This window comes from Glandiceps talaboti, chromosome 20, assembly GCF_964340395.1.
Source record: "Glandiceps talaboti chromosome 20, keGlaTala1.1, whole genome shotgun sequence".
Taxonomy (NCBI): Eukaryota; Metazoa; Hemichordata; class Enteropneusta; family Spengelidae; genus Glandiceps; species Glandiceps talaboti.
In genome coordinates, this window is record NC_135568.1 from 15,556,153 (window position 1) to 15,576,426 (window position 20,274).

General features: G+C 35.2%; 1 protein-coding gene across 3 annotated transcripts in view; it reads left to right on the top strand.

Annotated features, from left to right (window-relative positions):
- Positions 1–20,274, top strand: part of LOC144450504 (dynein axonemal heavy chain 7-like) — a 68,333-nt gene that overhangs the window by 45,326 nt on the left and 2,733 nt on the right. For all 3 annotated transcript variants that reach the window (XM_078141142.1, XM_078141144.1, XM_078141143.1), the window contains 18 exons: positions 7–210; positions 885–1,027; positions 1,965–2,216; positions 2,519–2,633; positions 3,246–3,409; positions 3,772–3,925; positions 4,865–5,056; positions 5,852–5,985; positions 6,550–6,961; positions 7,567–7,905; positions 8,739–8,915; positions 9,619–9,780; positions 10,242–10,442; positions 13,269–13,430; positions 13,665–13,850; positions 14,707–14,844; positions 19,249–19,479; positions 19,948–20,100. In XM_078141142.1, the coding sequence (XP_077997268.1) occupies positions 7–210; positions 885–1,027; positions 1,965–2,216; positions 2,519–2,633; positions 3,246–3,409; positions 3,772–3,925; positions 4,865–5,056; positions 5,852–5,985; positions 6,550–6,961; positions 7,567–7,905; positions 8,739–8,915; positions 9,619–9,780; positions 10,242–10,442; positions 13,269–13,430; positions 13,665–13,850; positions 14,707–14,844; positions 19,249–19,479; positions 19,948–20,100 (3,519 nt within the window). The remainder of the gene's footprint in view (positions 1–6; positions 211–884; positions 1,028–1,964; positions 2,217–2,518; positions 2,634–3,245; positions 3,410–3,771; positions 3,926–4,864; positions 5,057–5,851; positions 5,986–6,549; positions 6,962–7,566; positions 7,906–8,738; positions 8,916–9,618; positions 9,781–10,241; positions 10,443–13,268; positions 13,431–13,664; positions 13,851–14,706; positions 14,845–19,248; positions 19,480–19,947; positions 20,101–20,274) is intronic.

Below are 20,274 nucleotides of genomic sequence, written 5' to 3' on the forward strand. Positions count from 1 at the left end.
CACCAGGATATTACAATTGTGAAAACTATGAAGAGTCCCCCTAGTGGTGTGCGTATTGTGATGGAGTCCATCTGTATATTGAAAGGTGTGAAACCAGACAGAGTGCCTGATCCGTCAGGTAGTGGCAAGAAGATTGAAGATTATTGGGGTCCATCTAAACGTATCCTTGGTGACATGAAATTCCTGCAATCACTTCATGAGTATGATAAGGTAATGTTGTTAAAACCATAATAAATTATTTTTTTAAAAGACGCAGTAAAAAATAAAAACAACTACTATAAATTTCTTCGATAGACACCGCAATAAAAACTGTATCCAGAGTTTGGGGAAACTGTGTTCTGATACTGAAGGTTTGGAAGTTCCTTATACATCCAGACATAAACTGGATTGGTTTTAGGAGCCTGTCTGTCATTGGTCGTGTTAGCAGCATTCTAAATAGAATGCTTAGAAGGGAATGATTTTAGAAGGGAAAAGAATTACCTTCAAGATGGGGTATTTTTTGGACAATTATATGACAGACATGCAGTACTTTTAAGATCTGACACAGATGGCTATTGATTTCGTTTAAAAAAGACATCACAGTATATTAAGATAGTATGATAATTACCTCAGTTAATAAAGTCGGAAAAAGTTGGATTTTTAAAATAAAAGTGTTCTCAGTGTTTAGTGGCATAGCATCAAAGATCTGTGAAACCCTACTACCACCCACACCACCAACACCACCAACACTACCACCACTAAACCACCCCACTACCACATGACCGTCACCAACACCATCCCCAACACTACCACACCAAACCACCCCCACCACTTTCTTAACCCCCCCCCCCCCCCCAGCATTATACAAACAGTGACTAACTGTTTCCAAACTTACTGTTTTATAGGATTCTATACCTCCCAATATCATGAAAGTGATCCGTGCCAAGTACATTCCAAATCCTGAATTTGAACCGGAAAAAGTCCGTAATGCTTCGACTGCCTGTGAAGGTCTATGCAAATGGGTTCGTGCCATGGAATCGTATGACAAGTAAGTACCAGTCTTGAATTATGTATTGGTTGAAATATTTTGGAATTGAATGTTGACGTTTGTGTCAGATTTAATTCATAAAGTTTGAAAATTTGCATAAAAAAAACCCCTAACTTGTAATTTGTTTTCAACCACACCAAAGTCTCCATATTATCATTTCCTTGTGATGTACTTATTTGGGAAATTGCATAAAAAAATTAAGAATTGTAGGCAAGCAGTAACATCAGAGCTGAGACATTTTGTTATAGTTGAGAAGCTGATTCTTACTGTAGATAATTTGATGGGTCTTAAGCCTCCATGAAGTAATATTGATAATAACAGCACATAAGGAAAGTTGATTTGGGTTGATCAAAGTGTTCAGTCATTCTGGTGATTGGTTGGTCAGATATGTCACATGGGTGTGGCACCCCCTGGTTCAAGGATGCATTCAAACAGGGGGTGCCACACAGTAATTCTTCTACAAATAATCAAAATGTAAGAAATTTGCTGTTTCTCTTTGTGGCACCCCCTGGTTCAAGGATGCATTTAAACAGGGGGTGCCACACAGTAATTCTTCTACAAATAATCAAAATGTAAGAAATTGGCTGTTTCTCTTTGTCACACACAAAAAAGGAACACATTTACAATAACTACAAAAAAAGTAAATTCATACAACATCAAAGAAAAGACACAAGTTAAGTTTTTGAAAGCGTGTGGCTGGGGACTAGCAAATAATAAAAACAGAGCTAATCAGGGGCCAGGCGCTAGGCCCCACTTACATGTAAAGAGGTTACATGTTAGGCAGTCAAATGGAAATCGTATCTACTTGTGGTGATGATCTCAAATGAGATGAAAAACCGACTGTCTATAGTGAGTTTCAACAACATACCTTTTAAGAGCACTCTTGAATTTGTTTTTACAATGTTGTTCAAATATATTCAATATTACTTTAATACAGAGTTGCAAAAGTCGTAGCTCCTAAGAAAGCTGCCCTCAAGGTTGCTAACGCAGAATTAGCCACTGCAATGGCTTCATTGGAAAAGAAACGAGCTGCCTTGCATGAAGTTCAAGAGAAGCTAAGAAAACTACAAGAGAAATTAGAAGCTAATAAACAAAAGAAAGCTGACCTAGAATTCCAAGTCGATTTGTGTACCAAGAAACTAGAACGTGCTGAGCAGCTGATTGGTGGATTGGGCGGTGAGAAAACAAGGTAAGACAAGAAATCTTGTACTTCTCAAATAACATAACTTACTTCTCAAGTAACATACATTCACTTAATGTATACACAAGGACATTGTTTAAAGTGGACATATGGATGGGAATTGGGCATTTATTTTGGATATTTAATTTAAAATTATAATTTAAAAATAGTTTTATCGTGGCTTCCTACTTGAAAAATCAAACTTGTCACAATAATAGTTTTAGGTGTGTTAAAAAGTGATATTTCACACCCAAGTAATAGCTTCATATGACTGACATTCTATGTTTTGTGTGTGTGTGTGTGTTTTCTAGATGGAATCTTGCCGCCAAAGAACTAGGCCAGCTATACATGAACCTGACTGGTGATATTTTGATTTCATCTGGTCTTGTAGCATATCTAGGAGCTTTTACTGCTAACTTCAGACAAGTAAGTTTTTTTTCCATATTTTAGCCATCTATTCAGATTTGTGTTTGAATACTTGAATCCCAACTGAATCTAAAATAAATGTCATTTCTGTGTGTCTGTGATGTTGGATTTTGTAGTATGTAGGTGTTGATGTGAGAATAGATCTAAACAATAATAAAAAAAAGAAACTTGTAGCAAACCTACATCTTCAATAGTGCATTGTGGGAAAATTGAATAGTGCATTGTGGGAAATGTGGTATCATTCCATTGATTAGCAATAATCAGTCACTGCTGTAAACAATCCCTCATATTGTATGTTACCATAAATAACATATTCTTCAGTACCTGGATGCTTAGTGGAAGGCTATCCTTCCGAACACCACAGACTGTGTGTACATTGACTTGGTTATCCAGTCTTTTATCATGTAATGTGCCAATAGTCATGGTAATTATAAGAGCTTGTAAACGTAGTCTGAAGTTGTACAGAGAACAGTTACCCCTGATTGGTATGTCACATATCAATAGTTAGTTTTACATAGATTGATCATATGCCAACTTTGAAAAAAAAAAAGGGACCCTATATGTAGTGACTAAATTCTGTTAAGATGTGTTGTTGTTGTTTTTCTCCCTTAGGAACAAATCAGTCAGTGGGCAGAAGAAGTCTTGAAGAATGGCATACCCTCAAGTCCGAATTTCTCCTTGATTTCGTCACTTGGTGAACCTGTAATGATTCGACAATGGAACATCTTTGGCTTACCTACAGACAGTTTCTCTGTTGAAAATGGCATCATCATCAGGTATGGGTTATACCATTTGTAAAGGAGGGGGGAGTCTAGGAGGTTGTCGTGTATGGGTTGTACCGTTTGTAAAGGAGGGGTGGAACGCAAGGGGGATCGCGTGTGGGTTGTACCATTTGTACCAGTTGCATCATCATATTGAGTTGTACTATTATGTGATGTAGGGGTGGCAATGTTTCTTTGTTGAAAGTTGCATCATATTGGGCTGTACCATTTGTGATGTAGGGGTGGCTACTTTCGAGGGGGGCACCAGTATGGTTTGTACCATTTGTGATAAAGGGGTGGCATAGTCTGTTGCAAATGGCATTGTCATACAGCAAAGATGATCATATACTCATGATAACATATTTTGTACTTTACAGCAACGCTCGTCGTTGGCCACTGATGATTGATCCACAAGGTCAAGCCAATAAATGGGTTAAGAACAGTGAAAAAGCAAACAACTTACATGTCATCAAGTTGACAGATGGAGACTTTGTCCGAACACTGGAAAACTGTATCCAGTTTGGAACACCCGTAAGTAATTTCTAACATGTGATTGCCATGGTAACTAGCTAGCTAAGGAAGCCTGATAGATTTCTTACCCAATCTCTTGTTGTGTATAGTATATTGGTCTAGTCAAATTTGAAGTCCACAGTAGTTTTGGTCTTGATATTATTCTGGTACTGTGGTAGTTCAGCCTGCGGTTTTCTAAGATAGACACAAACTAAAATTATTGTCGCGACATGTTGATACAACAGTGATAAGCTATTCAATGGATGTTGGTTTAATTATAGTCTCAGTAGGGAGGTGTCCACATAATTTTATTGACAAAGAGTCCCATGAACTTGTAGTGTACTTTTTTGGGACTTCCAATGTTTACACTATCTCGATCACACAGTGAATACAATTGCACAGCAGAGGAACTGCGATCACCCTCTTGTGTAATCTACCACATTGAAGAATAATTGAAGACTTGTATCTGATATCCAATCTGACTATGGATTTACTAATTTTTATGTCTTACCAGTGGAATCATGATATTCTAATGATCAGAGTGAATGGCTCACAATCTATACATATCCTATTTGAGCCTTTTGTTTCTTAGTTATTAAAGTCCTTGGGCAAGATTTGAATCACATTGTGTTCCACGCAGTGTAGGTGTATAAATGGGGACCTGGTAGCATCAATGTTGCTATATGAAGGAGTCCATTCAATGTACTTGAACTTGAAGAGATGGCAGACATTGTATGCTCCCTAGGGATTTGAACTTGAAGTATAAAGAGCCATAATTGTGCTGCTATGGGTCTGTGCTAGGGAGTAATAATGTTATGATGCTTTCAACACAAGGCTCTGAAGCACTATATCAAAAATAGGTTTCATCATTATTATTTCTCTATCCTTTCTTAAATCTTTCTAACTTTTTCAACACAATCACACTAAATTTTAATATTTGTTTTCCCTATTTGTTATTAGGTATTGCTAGAAAATGTACAAGAGGAATTGGACCCCTTGCTAGAACCACTATTGTTGAAGCAGACTTTTAAACAAGGAGGTGCCGTGTGCATCCGATTGGGAGATAGTACTATAGAGTACTCCCACGATTTCCGATTTTACATCACAACAAAACTAAGAAATCCTCATTATCTGCCAGAAACTGCTGTTAAGGTAAGTTTTTTCCCCCTTAATTAATTAATGTATGTATGTACCACTGAAATAAAAATCCTAAACTGTTGTGGTTACATTTTAACCAGATTGAAATCATTATAAAATACCAATGTCAAAACAAAGTTTTCATCTCTTGTATGTTGTCAACTAACACCATGACAATAGTCATCAATATTATTATACCTAAAATGAGGTTTGACGTTTCACTCATGGGACATTACATTTTTGACGCAGAGTTCGACATATTTCAACTCTAGACTAACAATAACAGAGACACAATAAACACAGCAGGATCCTTTGCCCAATCACATTGAACACTGATAAGCATTGATATTCTTGCACACTGCAGTAAAAACAGGCTTACAATAAAAACATTACACCCGGACCTAATGATTTTAATGACTGCAATTGTTTATTTTCTAACTGAAAATCAACATTTCAACTTGACTACTTCTACATCCCCACTGTCCATGGCATCTATGTAATTGTTTCTTTTGCATTAGAAGTTGTCTGAGGGTGTGTATTAAATGTCATGTCACATGAGTGAAACAGCAAGGCTACATCATTTTAACTGTAAATGAAAAATTTGAGTTGATACTTGTTACTTATATAATAGTAAAGACTCATTTGAGATAGGATGTAGGTAATACCAACGTCATGATCATTGATGTCAGTACAATGCCTTTTGGTATGGAACTCCAGGAAATATATTGTCATGTTTGTAATTTCATTAAGTTATGAACAATGTTCATTTTATCAGACATTGACCCATATAACATTGCTCTTCATTTATAGGTAACCCTTCTGAACTTCATGATCACACCAGAAGGTTTAGAAGATCAGTTACTTGGTATTGTGGTAGCCAGAGAAAGACCTGAACTGGAGGAAGAGAAAAATGCTCTCATTATTCAGAGTGCAGAGAACAAGAGGTGAGTTATCAACATAGATAGATTGGAAAGCAAGTTTATACACACATGCACGCACACACACACACACACACACACACACACACACACACACACACACACACACACACACACACACACACACTCACTCACTCACTCACTCACTCACATTACATACATACATACATACATACATACATACATACATACATACATACATACATACATACATACATACATACACATATACACATAAATACACACACACACACACACACACACACACACACACACACACACACACACACACACACACACACACACACACACATGTATACACACAGCTATTCATGTGTAGAAAATCATATACTGTTCATATCCCTTGAGCAGTATATGAAATAACATACTGGTATTGGTCCAATAATGTATGTCATTTCATCTCCTGTTTAAGAAATCAAGTACCCTATTCTTTGCGACAGCAATCCATTTCTCTACATCATTCACTTGTCCTGATTTTATACAAAAGGATTTGCAGCATTTATGAACTACCGTACTTAACAAATCTTTTTTTGTGTCTTTTTACAACAGACAACTGAAAGAAATTGAAGACAAGATCCTGGAAGTCCTATCCTCCTCAGAGGGTAACATCCTTGAAGATGAAACAGCTATCAAAGTCTTGTCGTCCTCCAAAGTTCTAGCCAATGAAATCTCTGAAAAACAAGCCATTGCCGAGGAGACTGAAAAGAAAATTGACAAAACCCGTAGTGGTTATAAACCGATCGCTGTCCACTCCAGTATTCTATTCTTCACCGTAGCTGACATGGCAAATATTGAACCTATGTACCAGTATTCACTCACGTGGTTCATTAATTTGTTCATAATGGGCATCGACAACTCAGAGAAGGCTGAAGATGTGAACGTAAGATTGACCAATCTGAAGGAATATTTCACCTACTCTCTGTATTGTAACATCTGCAGATCACTGTTTGAAAAAGATAAGGTAAAAACAATTATTATTATTATTATTATTATTATTATTATTATTATTATTATTATTGTAACTATTGACTTTGATTATATTATTATAAAAACGTGTGCGTGTCTCAGTGCATTGTACAAAAGTTAATGGTTGTTTTTAGATGTTGGTATGCAGTTTACTATTAGGACCTATCTTCTTGCATGCTATATATATAGTCTTACTTGATGTTGTATATTAGAAACTAACAATTCTATGTTATCAAAAAAAGGCTATAGATATTCAGTCAGTTTTTGTATCTAAGGTTAATCCAGTTGGTGACTGCAGGTCTAAAACAGTTGCTACGTCTATTAAAGGAAAGGATAAACTGTGTTATTATTTGAGAGCAAAGGAACATGCATCTGAAAGATTTAAATAACTTATAAGTCTGGAAATATCCCCCCCCCCCAATAAAAAAATATAAAAAAAAATTAATATTTAAAATTTATATAAAAAAAAATTTAAAAAATTCAAATGTAAAAAAAATAAAATTTTAAAAAAAGTAAAAAAAATTTTTAAATTAAAAAAAAAAAATTGTTTGCATGCACATAATATGGGTCTGAAATGTTTTCTTATTGTTATTATTTCAGTTGCTGTTCTCCTTCCTACTTTGTGCTAACTTACTGAAGCACTCAAAGGAGGTGGACGAGGAAGAGTGGCGGTTCTTGTTGACAGGTGGTATTGGTTTGGATAACCCCCATTCCAATCCAGCAGCATGGCTGCCTCAGAAGTCCTGGGATGAAATCTGTCGTCTGGATGAACTAGATCGCTTCAAAGGCATGAGAAAGAGATTCCCAGGACAGAAGGATGGCTGGAAGGCTATCTATGATAGCATGGAACCTCACAAAGTGGAATGTCCAGGAGAATGGGAAGAATCTCTTGGTCAGTTCCAGAAGATGTTAATCTTAAGATGTCTAAGACCAGATAAGGTATGAGATGAGAGCAATCAGAAACTTTTTATAAAGTGTGTGAATTATATACACTCAGCAGATAATGTATCAAATGAATATATAATATATATACTGTACACCTAAATATTTTTGCTACTAGAAAATTTTGCAATGTTACAGTCTTCAGCTTGTTCTCAAAGAGTAATTTTTCCTAATTACCAGACTAGTACGTTATGTTAATGTACTACAAGAGTACACTTAAGTCACTACTTACAGGTGCAAAAGTAACGAGTAATCCAGTCCTTAGTTTTGGCATTTTTGTTTTCCAGCAAAAGAAGTGAAAATAAGTCTTTAGTGAACATGTCCAGGTTTTACAGTAGATAAAAGAATATATATATATAGAATTGAAAACAAGTATTCAAAGATGATCACGCCAAGATTTATGTGGTTCAAACACAAAATACTGGCTTTATGTTCTCTTCATTCTATGTCACAACAACAAGCAGATATGGGTCATCATTATTTCATCATTATTTCACCATTAGTCGTGTGGTGCTCAAAATGTGAATTAAACATTCAATGAAATGACAAGCATATGAATACAATATTTGTGGAACATTTCAGTGCTTCCTTAGAAAAAAACCAAAAGGAATAAAATAAATCTGAGTTATTGTAATATTAGAGTTTTAATTATTGTATAGACATGGATAAAAGATTAATTATGAAAAATATTTATTTATTTATTTATTTTTATTTTTTTATTTTTTTTTTTTTTTTTTGGGGGGGGGAACAGTCACAAAGGAATTTTAAGGGGCATGTGTTTTTCTACAAAGATTTGCTAATTACTATAATTGTTTTCTATGCTATCATAGGTGATTCCAGCTGTACAAGACTTTGTGACAGCCAAACTTGCTAAAAAGTTCATTGAACCACCACCATTTGATTTGGGCAAGGCCTTTGCAGACAGTAACTGTTGTGCAGCATTGATCTTTATTCTATCTCCTGGAGCTGATCCTGGAGCAGCATTGCTTAAATTTGCTGATGATCAAGTAAGTGAAATCAATGCTACTCTTTTTAAAGATCCATGTCAGATAAGAAATTAAAACTGGGTGAGAAGAAATCTGGATGTCTGGCACGGCTATAGAAAAAGTTGGTCTTGCAAACATAGAATGATGCTTTCTTATCTGTATCATTTCACTGATATGATAACACTATGTGAGAACCTGGGATCAGAGCTTTTAGAGACACTAGAATATATCATATTCAAGTTACCTATTAATTATGCAGCCATTTCACCAAAATGAATGAATGAATGTTATTGTGTACCAGCAGTTTGAGGGCACCAAGACTATAGAAAATGGAGGCTAAAGTTGTGGTTGTGGTTGTGGATATGACACAAAACAGTCAAAAAGTCGGTCTTAAAAAACGACTCTTGGCTTATAAAAATTACAGTCATTCAGAACAAAATAAACTGAACTGAGTGAGATTGTGACCATTCAAGTAGAAGGCTTAGGAGTATAATTTTAGTGAGAGAAACAGTTGACTTGCAGTCAAAGTTGGTCCTTAACTTTTACAAAAGTAGGATTCTGGGATTGAGTCATGGGCCTTTAAGCCATGAAACTCTGAGACACAATGAAAGGGACTATGTTGTTATCAAGTACATCATAATTACTTGTCCTAACTAGTGAAGACTATTGATTATTTGTAAAGACAAGTCACTAAAATAAGATTCATCTGATTGGTTGATTTCAGGGCTTTGGAGGCGCTAAACTCAGTTCATTGTCTCTGGGTCAAGGTCAAGGACCCATAGCCTTGAAAATGATAGAGAAGGGAATCAAGGAAGGAACGTGGGTTGTGCTTCAAAACTGCCATCTGGCAGCATCCTGGATGTCAACACTGGAAAAGATATGTGAGGTAAGAATTCACAAGTTTATATCTCCTTCAATGTCTCTTTTAAAAAACTTGTGGCATCATAAAATAATAAAGTGACCATTCAGTTTCTTTGTTTTTTTACACCATAACTTTCACTCCATGTGCTACGCATACGTTACTAAATTATTAATTAGGCTCATATGAGAATAAGTCAACCTTATTTGATCCTCTAGTTTGAGGTAGAATGCCGTTAGAGGTACTGAGAATTCAAGGGAAAAAAGAGCTGCTAAAAATTGCCAATATGACAAATAGAAATATATGAAAACATTTCCAAAAGCTGCCACTAGATGGCGCAATAGCAGATGGGTACTGGATAATGCCATTGTCATTTTTTTCATGGTTGAAGAAATAGCTGGTAAAGTGCTGGTATCTTAGCACCTAAAAAAGAACAGATCCCAACAAAATGATACTGACTAATCATAATTTTTGTGAAAACTTTACAGGAATTGAATCCAGAAACAACACATCCAGATTTCCGTCTGTGGCTGACAAGTTATCCGTCAGAGACTTTCCCAGTGTCTGTGCTACAGAACGGAGTTAAAATGACCAATGAACCACCTAAAGGTCTCAAAGCCAACATCATTAGATCCTACCTTAGTGATCCTATCTCTGATCCTGAGTTCTTCAATGGAGTCAAACAAGTGGTCAGTATTTATCTACATACTTGTATCTCAGATTAAGTATTTTGTGTATATTTAGGTCTTACATAGAGAAATATTTTAGATATTATAACATTATCAGGGTTCTTCACAAATATGTATAGAGTAGTGGGTTCTACCCAAGCCTTTATAGAGTAGTGGGTTCTACCCAGGCCTTTATAGAGTAGTGGGTTCTACCCAAGCCTTTATAGAGTAGTGGGTTCTACCCTGGCATTTATAGAGTTGTGGGTTCTACCCAGGCGTTTATAGAGTAGTGGGTTCTACCCAGGCATTTATAGAGTAGTGGGTTCTACCCAGGCGTTTATAGAGTTGTGGGTTCTACCCAAGCCTTTATAGAGTAGTGGGTTCTACCCAAGCCTTTATAGAGTAGTGGGTTCTACCCAGGCCTTTATAGAGTAGTGGGTTCTACCCAAGCCTTTATAGAGTAGTGGGTTCTACCCAAGCCTTTATAGAGTTGTGGGTTCTACCCAGGCATTTATAGAGTTGTGGGTTCTACCCAGGCGTTTATAGAGTAGTGGGTTCTACCCAAGCCTTTATAGAGTTGTGGGTTCTACCCAGACCTTTATAGAGTAGTGGGTTCTACCCAGGCGTTTATAGAGTAGTGGGTTCTACCCAGGCCTTTATAGAGTAGTGGGTTCTACCCAGGCGCTTATAGAGTTGTGGGTTCTACCCAAGCCTTAATATAGAGTAGTGGGTTCTACCCAAGCCTTTATAGAGTTGTGGGTTCTACCCAGGCGTTTTAGAGTAGTGGGTTCTACCCAGGCGTTTATAGAGTAGTGGGTTCTACCCAGGCCTTTATAGAGTTGTGGGTTCTACCCTATGATTTTACCTAGTAATAATCAAGGTTCTCCCAAGGCTTTCATAAAGTAGTGAGTTCCATTGTACAATTTCTCAAAGACAATTTATCAGAAGTGTATGTGCTGTTAATATACTGTTTTGCAATGCAACCATTCCTTTGTGGGGAACACAGTATTTATGGTGCATAATATTGTGTTGCATGGCATGATTTGCTAAAAAGCGTAAAAAATGTACATTTCTAATAATGATATGAATGCGTCATTATTTGTGCAATGCTGCTGTTTTTTTGGGTTTTTTTGCATTTACATTTTCATACAAACTTTTAATATGATGACTTAACAAATCACTGTTCATTTGTGGCACCCATGATTACACAGTGAACTATTCAGTTTTGTCATCCATTTCAGTGGAAGAGAATCTGTTACAACACTTATAGATATTTATACAACCCATAACACCGAAATAAAGCATTTTCTGTATGTACCACAATCATTTATAGCATCCATATCAAGTGTAAAAGTATACTGTTTGTCATTTGCTAACTGACCACATTGGAAAGGCCACATGCTAGGCTTGTAAATAAACCAATTGAAACAGTATACTTAATTACATTTTGATATGAATGCTATAAACGAGTGTAGCACGGCAAGAAAGTGTTTTACTTCTGAATCAGTGTTACTCGTTGTATTGATAGCTTTTCATAGAAAGAAAATAACAACATATACTAAGAATAAAACCACCCATTGCCCCTCATTTTCATACAAAATAATACAACATAGTCTCCATCTACCCCTCATTATCACACGTACATCCCCTCATACTAATGATTGAAGCGGAGAAGCGAAGACCCCTCCCCAGTTATCTCCATGCTGCAAGATTACCCCCAACCTCCATAAATAAATTCAACATTTAAGAAATTATGCCCCACCCTCACTTTCCTACCTACTTGAAGACTGAAACTTCCCCACTCTTAAACTTTACAATTAAAGATACCCCTCCCTCCCCCCATCATTAATCATACACCATCAGTTGCATACTTGCAGCAGTGGAAATGAAGTATTTTAATCCCTCAACACCCCCCCCCCCCCCCCCCCCGTCACATATTTACAATCCTCCTAATACTACAACTTACAGATTTTATTTCATTTCCATGCCATGAACATTTTCACTTACAAACTTATTTTGTTTTGTTTTTTTGCCATTTTCTCCAATATTTACCTCCCCCACTTGAATGTATTAATTTCACAACCTGCACTGCTTACACCATCTTTGCTGCAATCACTGCTGCACCTCTGCTGTTACCACTGCTGCTGCTGCTGCTGCTACTAATCTTGCTTATGCCGACATTGCTGTGTTTGTGTTCCACAGGAGAACCAGGTAAAGTATCGTATGCATCAAGACACTTCCAATCTGTTGTGGAATATGTGCCATGCTTTCTTTGGCCGTGCATTTCAGAAGCAAAATCTTGTTCATGTCTAACATAAAACTGTTTTGCTTAAAGTTTAATTATGTGTTTTGAAATTCATCTAACAACCCTAACATGCATTGTGTAGTTTGATTTTGATATTTTTATAAAATAGTGATGTAGTACAAATTTTAAACATTATCAAAACATTATCTGCTATTCTGTTTACAGAGCACTATAATTTCGATATAAATGCATACATAATGAGAATTATGCAAATATACCAATTATGTAGTCATATGTGAGGAAAGTTCATGCATATATAATGAGAGTTATGCAAATATGTCAATTATGTAGTCATGATATATGAAGAAAGTTCAAGAAAATGTTGAATAAATTATAGACACCACTTCTTCAATTTTTCTGCTTGTAGAGGTACAATAAATTCAACAATTTATCTTTTTTTATGCAATTTGTGAATTGATATTGCTAGCATTAAAATCCACTTATTTCATTGCAAGTGCTACGCTGTAGATAATATGGTAGACCATAAGGTCTCATCATTAAAAATGAACGGAACTAACGAATGTCTGACTTTCCCTTTACAGAGAGCCTTCAAGAAATTACTCTTTGGCCTGTGTTTCTTCCATGCTTTGGTGCAAGAAAGACGTAAATTTGGTCCCCTAGGCTGGAACATACCATATGAATTCAATGAAACTGATCTACGTATCAGTGTCCAACAACTGGCAATGTTCTTGAATGAATATGAAGTAAGTAAAACAAACAAGTATTTTGTTTGATGCTAAAAATGTACAACCGTGGCAATTTAGGTTTCGGTTTTACTGAGATAGACACATACTAAAACTATTGTTAAGACATGTTGATATAAGCTATTGAATAGATATTGGTTTAATTATCCACACAGTAGGGTGGCATTTCTGATGTATATCTTTGTTGTGAGGATCCGATAGATAATGATTTTGTGATGTTTGCTTTGTTTACAGCATGTTCCGTTTGATGCCTTGAGTTACCTAACAGGGGAATGTAACTATGGCGGTAGAGTAACTGACGACAGAGACAGACGTACTCTGCACAGTATCCTCATTAAATCATACAACCGTGAAATTATTGAGACAGATGAATACTACTTTGATAACAGTAAACTCTACTATGCACCCAAGGATGGTGATGTAAGTAATCTCTACAGTCTATAGTATATATTGTATTACCCTGGTTGTTGAGCCTCCAATTTTCTAAGATATTGACACAAACTAAGACTATTGCCGCATCATGCTGATACAACAGTGATAAGCTATTGAATGGATGTTAGTTTAATTATAGTCTCAGTAGGGAGGTGTCTCTGAAAACTAATTTATTAGAGGTACATGAACTTGCAGCGCTGTTTTGGGACTTCCAGTGTTTACACTATCTTGATCACAGGGTGATTAGAATCGCACAACAGAGGAACCGCTATCACCCACTTGTGTAATCTACCACATTGAAGAACAATATATTTAGTTTACATCTGTCTATAATAATACTTAGTAAACCAAAGGCTGGATTACCAGTATGATACCACACAAGCCATGTTTGAACAAATAGATCTCAGTTTAATACCAGGGTATTCTACATTATAACAACAACCCATGTCTACATCACTTGATATATGATGACCAAAATTTAAGTCAAAATTTTCCAAATTGCTGTTATTTTTCACAATATTTCAAAAATTGTGCATAAGGAGGTATAAATATATTTATTCATCAATATACTGGAAAATATGCATGACCTCTTAAAGGATTTGTCTGTATTTGTCTATTGCCTTGTAGTGACTAGGCCTGTAGATCACTCGTATTTTCTATGGCCGAACTCAAGAAATAATATTTGTGTATTACAGCCCATAACAACCAAGTAAAGTAATTCCACTGTGTGCCAGCAACACACTCATTTATATTTGGTTTAAAAATTAAATGAAAAAACTCATATATATTTTTCCTTGTAAAGATTTTGTACTAAATGAGATCATGTTTTTATTTGTTTTAACAGTATGAAAGTTATATTGAGTACGCCCGTGGATTGCCCATCAATCCATCACCAGAAATCTTTGGTATGAACGCCAATGCTGATATTACCAAAGACCAATCTGAAACCAAACTACTGTTTGACAACATCCTGCTAACCCAGGTCTGTAGTGTATTTAACATTTACATCATCATTTACAAACACATTTCAGTCTATACACAACTACACTTTTACATGTATAATTCTAGTAGTCAGCCATTTTCAAAATGGATGACATCGAAGACAGTATTACATTGTTGTTGTTGTTGTTGTTTGAAGAGAAATGTATTGCAGCATACTGCAGTCTTTTTTTATCACACACACACACACACACACACACACACACACACACACACACAATACAGTACAATACAATACAAAATATTTATTACTCTCACAGCGAGAAATTGAAATGTCTGCTTCGAAACATACAAAAACAAGAAACATTTTTTTTAAACAAATAGACAAAGCAATGCTATTGAACCAATTCAAATAATACATACATAGACTTTGACTAAAAGAATAAAACATTACAGGTAAAAAGTAGACATTTGGTCCACTTAATAGGCCATTAAGATTGGTTTCAACTATTGGGATAAAAGACATGCACACTCACGCAAGCACATGCACACCCACATACACACACACACCCACATACATACACACATGCACACACACCCACACACATGCACGCATGCACGCACGCATGAACATATATATATGTTGAATTCATAAAGAAATTATTGTCATGTATTACTTGTAATGTGATCATCATACTACAATGCTGTGCACTGAATGTTTATTGAACATTATGAACAACATATTGTCACATAATTTATTTTTATTATAGCATTTATTATTATGTACTGTTGAGGTAACAGAGCCAGCAATCTTTGTAATATTGCATAATTTGCTTTATCCTTAATGCTGCAGCCGTTAAATCATGCTTTATCATTCAGAGATAACATGTGCTAGGACATCGACCTTTGACCTTATTTCATGTCATGTTTCATCTGTGTTGTATTTTCCATGAAGTGTTCTTTGCCAGCATAAATGCATATTTCAGAAAACTGATGTTGAATTATAAACAATGTGATGAATTCCTAACTAGTTTATACGCAATTATTGAAAATGTGAACAATATAAAGGTTGATTTTCTACCAAAGTCCATCTCTTAATAGTCAGTAAATATACATGAAGGCAAAAAAGGTTAATGCCCCCAATGTATATTATGTACATTTATGTAAATTACTACATTGTTTATTTAAATTATAGTGTATATGAAACCATTTATATGCTTTAGTCAATATGTTATGCAATAACAATGAATTTATGCAAATTGCAGTATATTGTTATGTAAATTATATTGTTTGCAAACCATTTACATGATTTAGGCTGTCTTACTTGTAATTTATGCAAATTTCAATGTTGTACAATAACAATGAATTTATGCAAATTACCATATTTGTTATGTAAATTATTTGTTTGTTAATTCATTTACATGATTTAGGCTGTTTTGATTTATGCAAATATGTAAATTAGAAATATAATTATGTAGATTATACTGTATAGTCAACCAATCAGTTTGTGTCTGGCATAAGAACACCAAATGGAATTTACAAGCTTTCATTTTTCAGGTTCATTGCTTGGAGATAATTCATGTCATTGGACGTATTATTCTGCAATGTCACAATTATCATCATCAGCGATAACGATTTTGTTTTTTTAATTATTTATATTCCTTTTCCATTTCCCATCTTTCATTTTTTTCCTCCGACCATATATTATCACTTAATTTTCTGTGATCCCATATATCCATATTGCACTTGGTGACCTCTCCCCGTTGCTGCCATCAATCATACGCCGCACAACTGCTCCATTGTCCTGATAATCAAAATCTCATAGGCTGAGGTACAGTGTTAAAAATCCTTCAAAAATGGCATCAAATGCATGATGTCCTAACTAACAACATTATACTAAAGCATGTTTAATGAATTGTACAGAGTTTTGTGCCGCTGCATACATGCACATGCCATATATATATTAACAATAACTAATACCTGCAAACCTTCGTTCAACTAACATCAATTGCAAATAACAAGTTTTACAATCTGTGTGAAATATGTTTTCATAGTGTAAATATACACTTGTGTTGTCATTCTTAAAATAGTTAACTGTGTGACAATTCTATGCCTTGAAATTTTCATGTTTTGTTTGTTTAGCTCTCAAAATAATTAGAAAGTGTGTCAATATTAAATTAATGTTCACATATTTTGTTTGTTGAGCTCGCAATATAGTTTAGCAAATGTGTGATGTTTCAAAGCATAAATATGCACAAGTTTTGATTACACAGTGTTTTTTTAAACAAATTATGTGTCACTTTTTTTCTGATTGGTTAGTGCTTTAGTTTAAATCACATGTCCAGGTCTCTGATTGGTTAGTCATTTTGATTAAGTTAAAAGTCAGTTTCTGATTGGCTCAAGTTATAGCTGCTAATAATAGCTACAGCTCAAATGGAATTTCAACACAACATTTATGATATTTTAAGAGAATTGTTGCCCATTCTGGGACCAATCTAAAGATCAGCACAGCAGCTAATAAAGTGTCGTAGCAAAACAAAAATCATAGTTAATAATTGCTCAACAATTATCCCATAAGTTTAGGTAAAAGCTAAGCTATGATCTACTGTTCACATTGAGTAAATATGTTTAAAAATGAAACTTTCTATAAGTATTTTATGATATTGTACTGTATAACTGTAGTCAGTGAAATGATAAAGTTGTGAAAATAGGATTTTAAAAACAATGCCAATAACACAAATAACCTAGTCTGGGTGCCAACGTGGTTTCTAACTAACCCACGTCTAGTCAAAGTCCCTCAATCAGCACAAAAAAATTTTGTTCATCCGATCAGCGAACCCCAACTGTTATAGTGATGTAAACAGTGTACAAGAATTACTGACAAATATACCATTTTTGGACATTAAATAACTGCCCCAATAAACACCAACTTTATCAGGGACCATGTTATTGGTTAGAATTTTGTGATTGATTAACAAAGACATGATGTTAATGACTGTGTGGGTGGCTGTAGATGAATTTTAAATTGCATCTCATGCATCTCAGGACTTCTAGAGTAACGACTTTGACTATATGTGAGTTGAGGTGTAAATGGTAACGATACTGTATAGGGACTAGACTAGAAACAGTCATACTGCATGTCTGCACTTACAACAATAAGAAGAGAAAAAACAGACAATGTGATCCTTCTTTGTGTTATTACCTCTATCCGTTAACACCTTGCATGAACTCTCTAACATTTGATTGTCACTTTTAATACATTTCATACATATTATTTACAAACAAGAAGTTGTACGGAAAAAAAACTAATCATATTTGTGGTTTCAATATGTAATTGCTTGTTTTTTTATGAATAGCTTAATTGTGTTGTTGTTCTTATTGTTGTTGTTGTTGATGTTGTGTTGTGATTTTTGTGCTATGCAAAGCGTTAATCTGTTTGTTGTGTTGTGACTGTGGCTTGATATGAGATATTAATTAGAATGCTAAATGTAGGCCTATCATATGCTATAGGGGAGGGCTTCGTCATATCATTACTGCCAACATCAAACATGAATCATTGCTTTGTCAGCAATCATGTCATGTCATGTCATGTCATTTTGCTCTGTCAACAAATTGCTCATTCAGCAGCTATTCAAAGCATTACTACTTTAACAAAAATTTTGGGAGTTTTGTAATCAAAAAAGGTGATTCTAAATAGTCACATTCACTATTGCTATTTTGCTAAATGACATACAGCAAGCCTAATTAATCTATCGAACATGGTCAAGTCATCAATGAAAGAAGATTCATCATTCTCAGATAAATTCTGACGAGTATCAAAGTCAGAATTACTACTGTCTGCCATTGCTTACTATACTATACTTTTACAATGAAACGGTCCCCCGCTATGACATCATAATCCCCAATGGGAGAACTATAGGCAGTTTCACTTTAAGTTCATGGCTGCTCAGGTCATTCGCCAATCACCTGTTTTAACTCTTTTTTACTCGCTTGAATAGTTAGCTTTGCATTTACTGGTTACAATACATACAAAGAACAATTTTCAAAATTGTGGTATGGGGTATTTAGAATCACCTTTTAAAAAAAATAGAAGCAGAAAAATAAATTTGATAAGTTATTCTTCAATTCTTGACGATTGACAGGTATGTAGTTGGAAGTAAAACATGACTGATTTGTGGAGTAATGGTCTAATTGCTGTATGGTCTAAAGACTCAGTGTCAAAATATCAAGAATAAAATCTTGTAGTGGTATATTGTACATACATTTATATTCAATCATTGAAATTGGTTTTATCTAACTTGACGACCTCCTGTATAGCATTGAACAGTGCATGTGATGTGAAGGCATATATACATATATATATATATATATATATAGTTATGTTTGTAAGATACCAGCATTGAAATGTTCCTAAAAAAAATATCACTATCATCCCCTCTTTGTACAGTCTCGAACATCATCAGGAGGCCAGAAGTCAAACGATGAAATTGTGAATGACGTAGCTGGTGACATCCTTGGCAGACTGCCGCCAAACTTTGACGTGGATGCAGGACTACGAAAATACCCGACCACCTACACACAAAGTATGAACACTGTGTTAGTTCAAGAGATGGTCAGGTTCAATAACCTGCTCGAAACAATGAGGACTAGTCTTGTCAACATACAAAAAGCTATCAAGGTACGTGCAATTTTTATTCACCTCCTGGTCATATCAAAGTGGAACAGAGACTGTAAATACAGCAATGATGGGTAGAGCTGTGATAGTCTGTGTTAAGTTTATCTACTGGGTTGACAGAGATCATTGGAAATCAATTCATATCTGTTTTCTAAGGGGAATTCTAATATAGGAAATAATCTATTGGCATTATAAGTAATATGCTGTCTTTTTGTCTGTTCTTTTTCTGTGTGTGTTGAGGGAGTGAGTGCAGGTTTACCTGTTTTCTCTGATCACCTGCCACTTTAGTTTATCCGTCATTATCTTTCGGACAACACAACATGCCTGTCAGACTGTCATTATTATGTTTAAGAACACACTATCTGTTGGTCATAAATTGTTCAAAAATAACTACTTACAAAAAATGCAATGTATTATCAAATGCCATCATCATTAATTTTGACAAATTTGTTGATATTTTGTGTATTACAGGGTTTAGTTGTTATGTCAGCTGAACTTGAAGAGGTAGTTGTCAGTATTCTGAAAGGTAAAATACCGAGTATGTGGATGAAGAAATCATATCCCTCATTGAAACCACTTGGCAGTTATGTCAACGATTTCCTGGCAAGATTGAAATTCTTGCAGGTAAGTTATGACTGTTGCACCCTTCCTGTAATCAATGGAAGTATAGACCTTTGCAGAGAGTGTGCCCTCAGTAGTGAAATATTACAGATAACACCGTTGTGAGGCAAGTTTAATTTGAACATTTGTTGGTATCTTTTTAGCTAAAAATGTATAGACCTTTGTAGAAAGTACGCC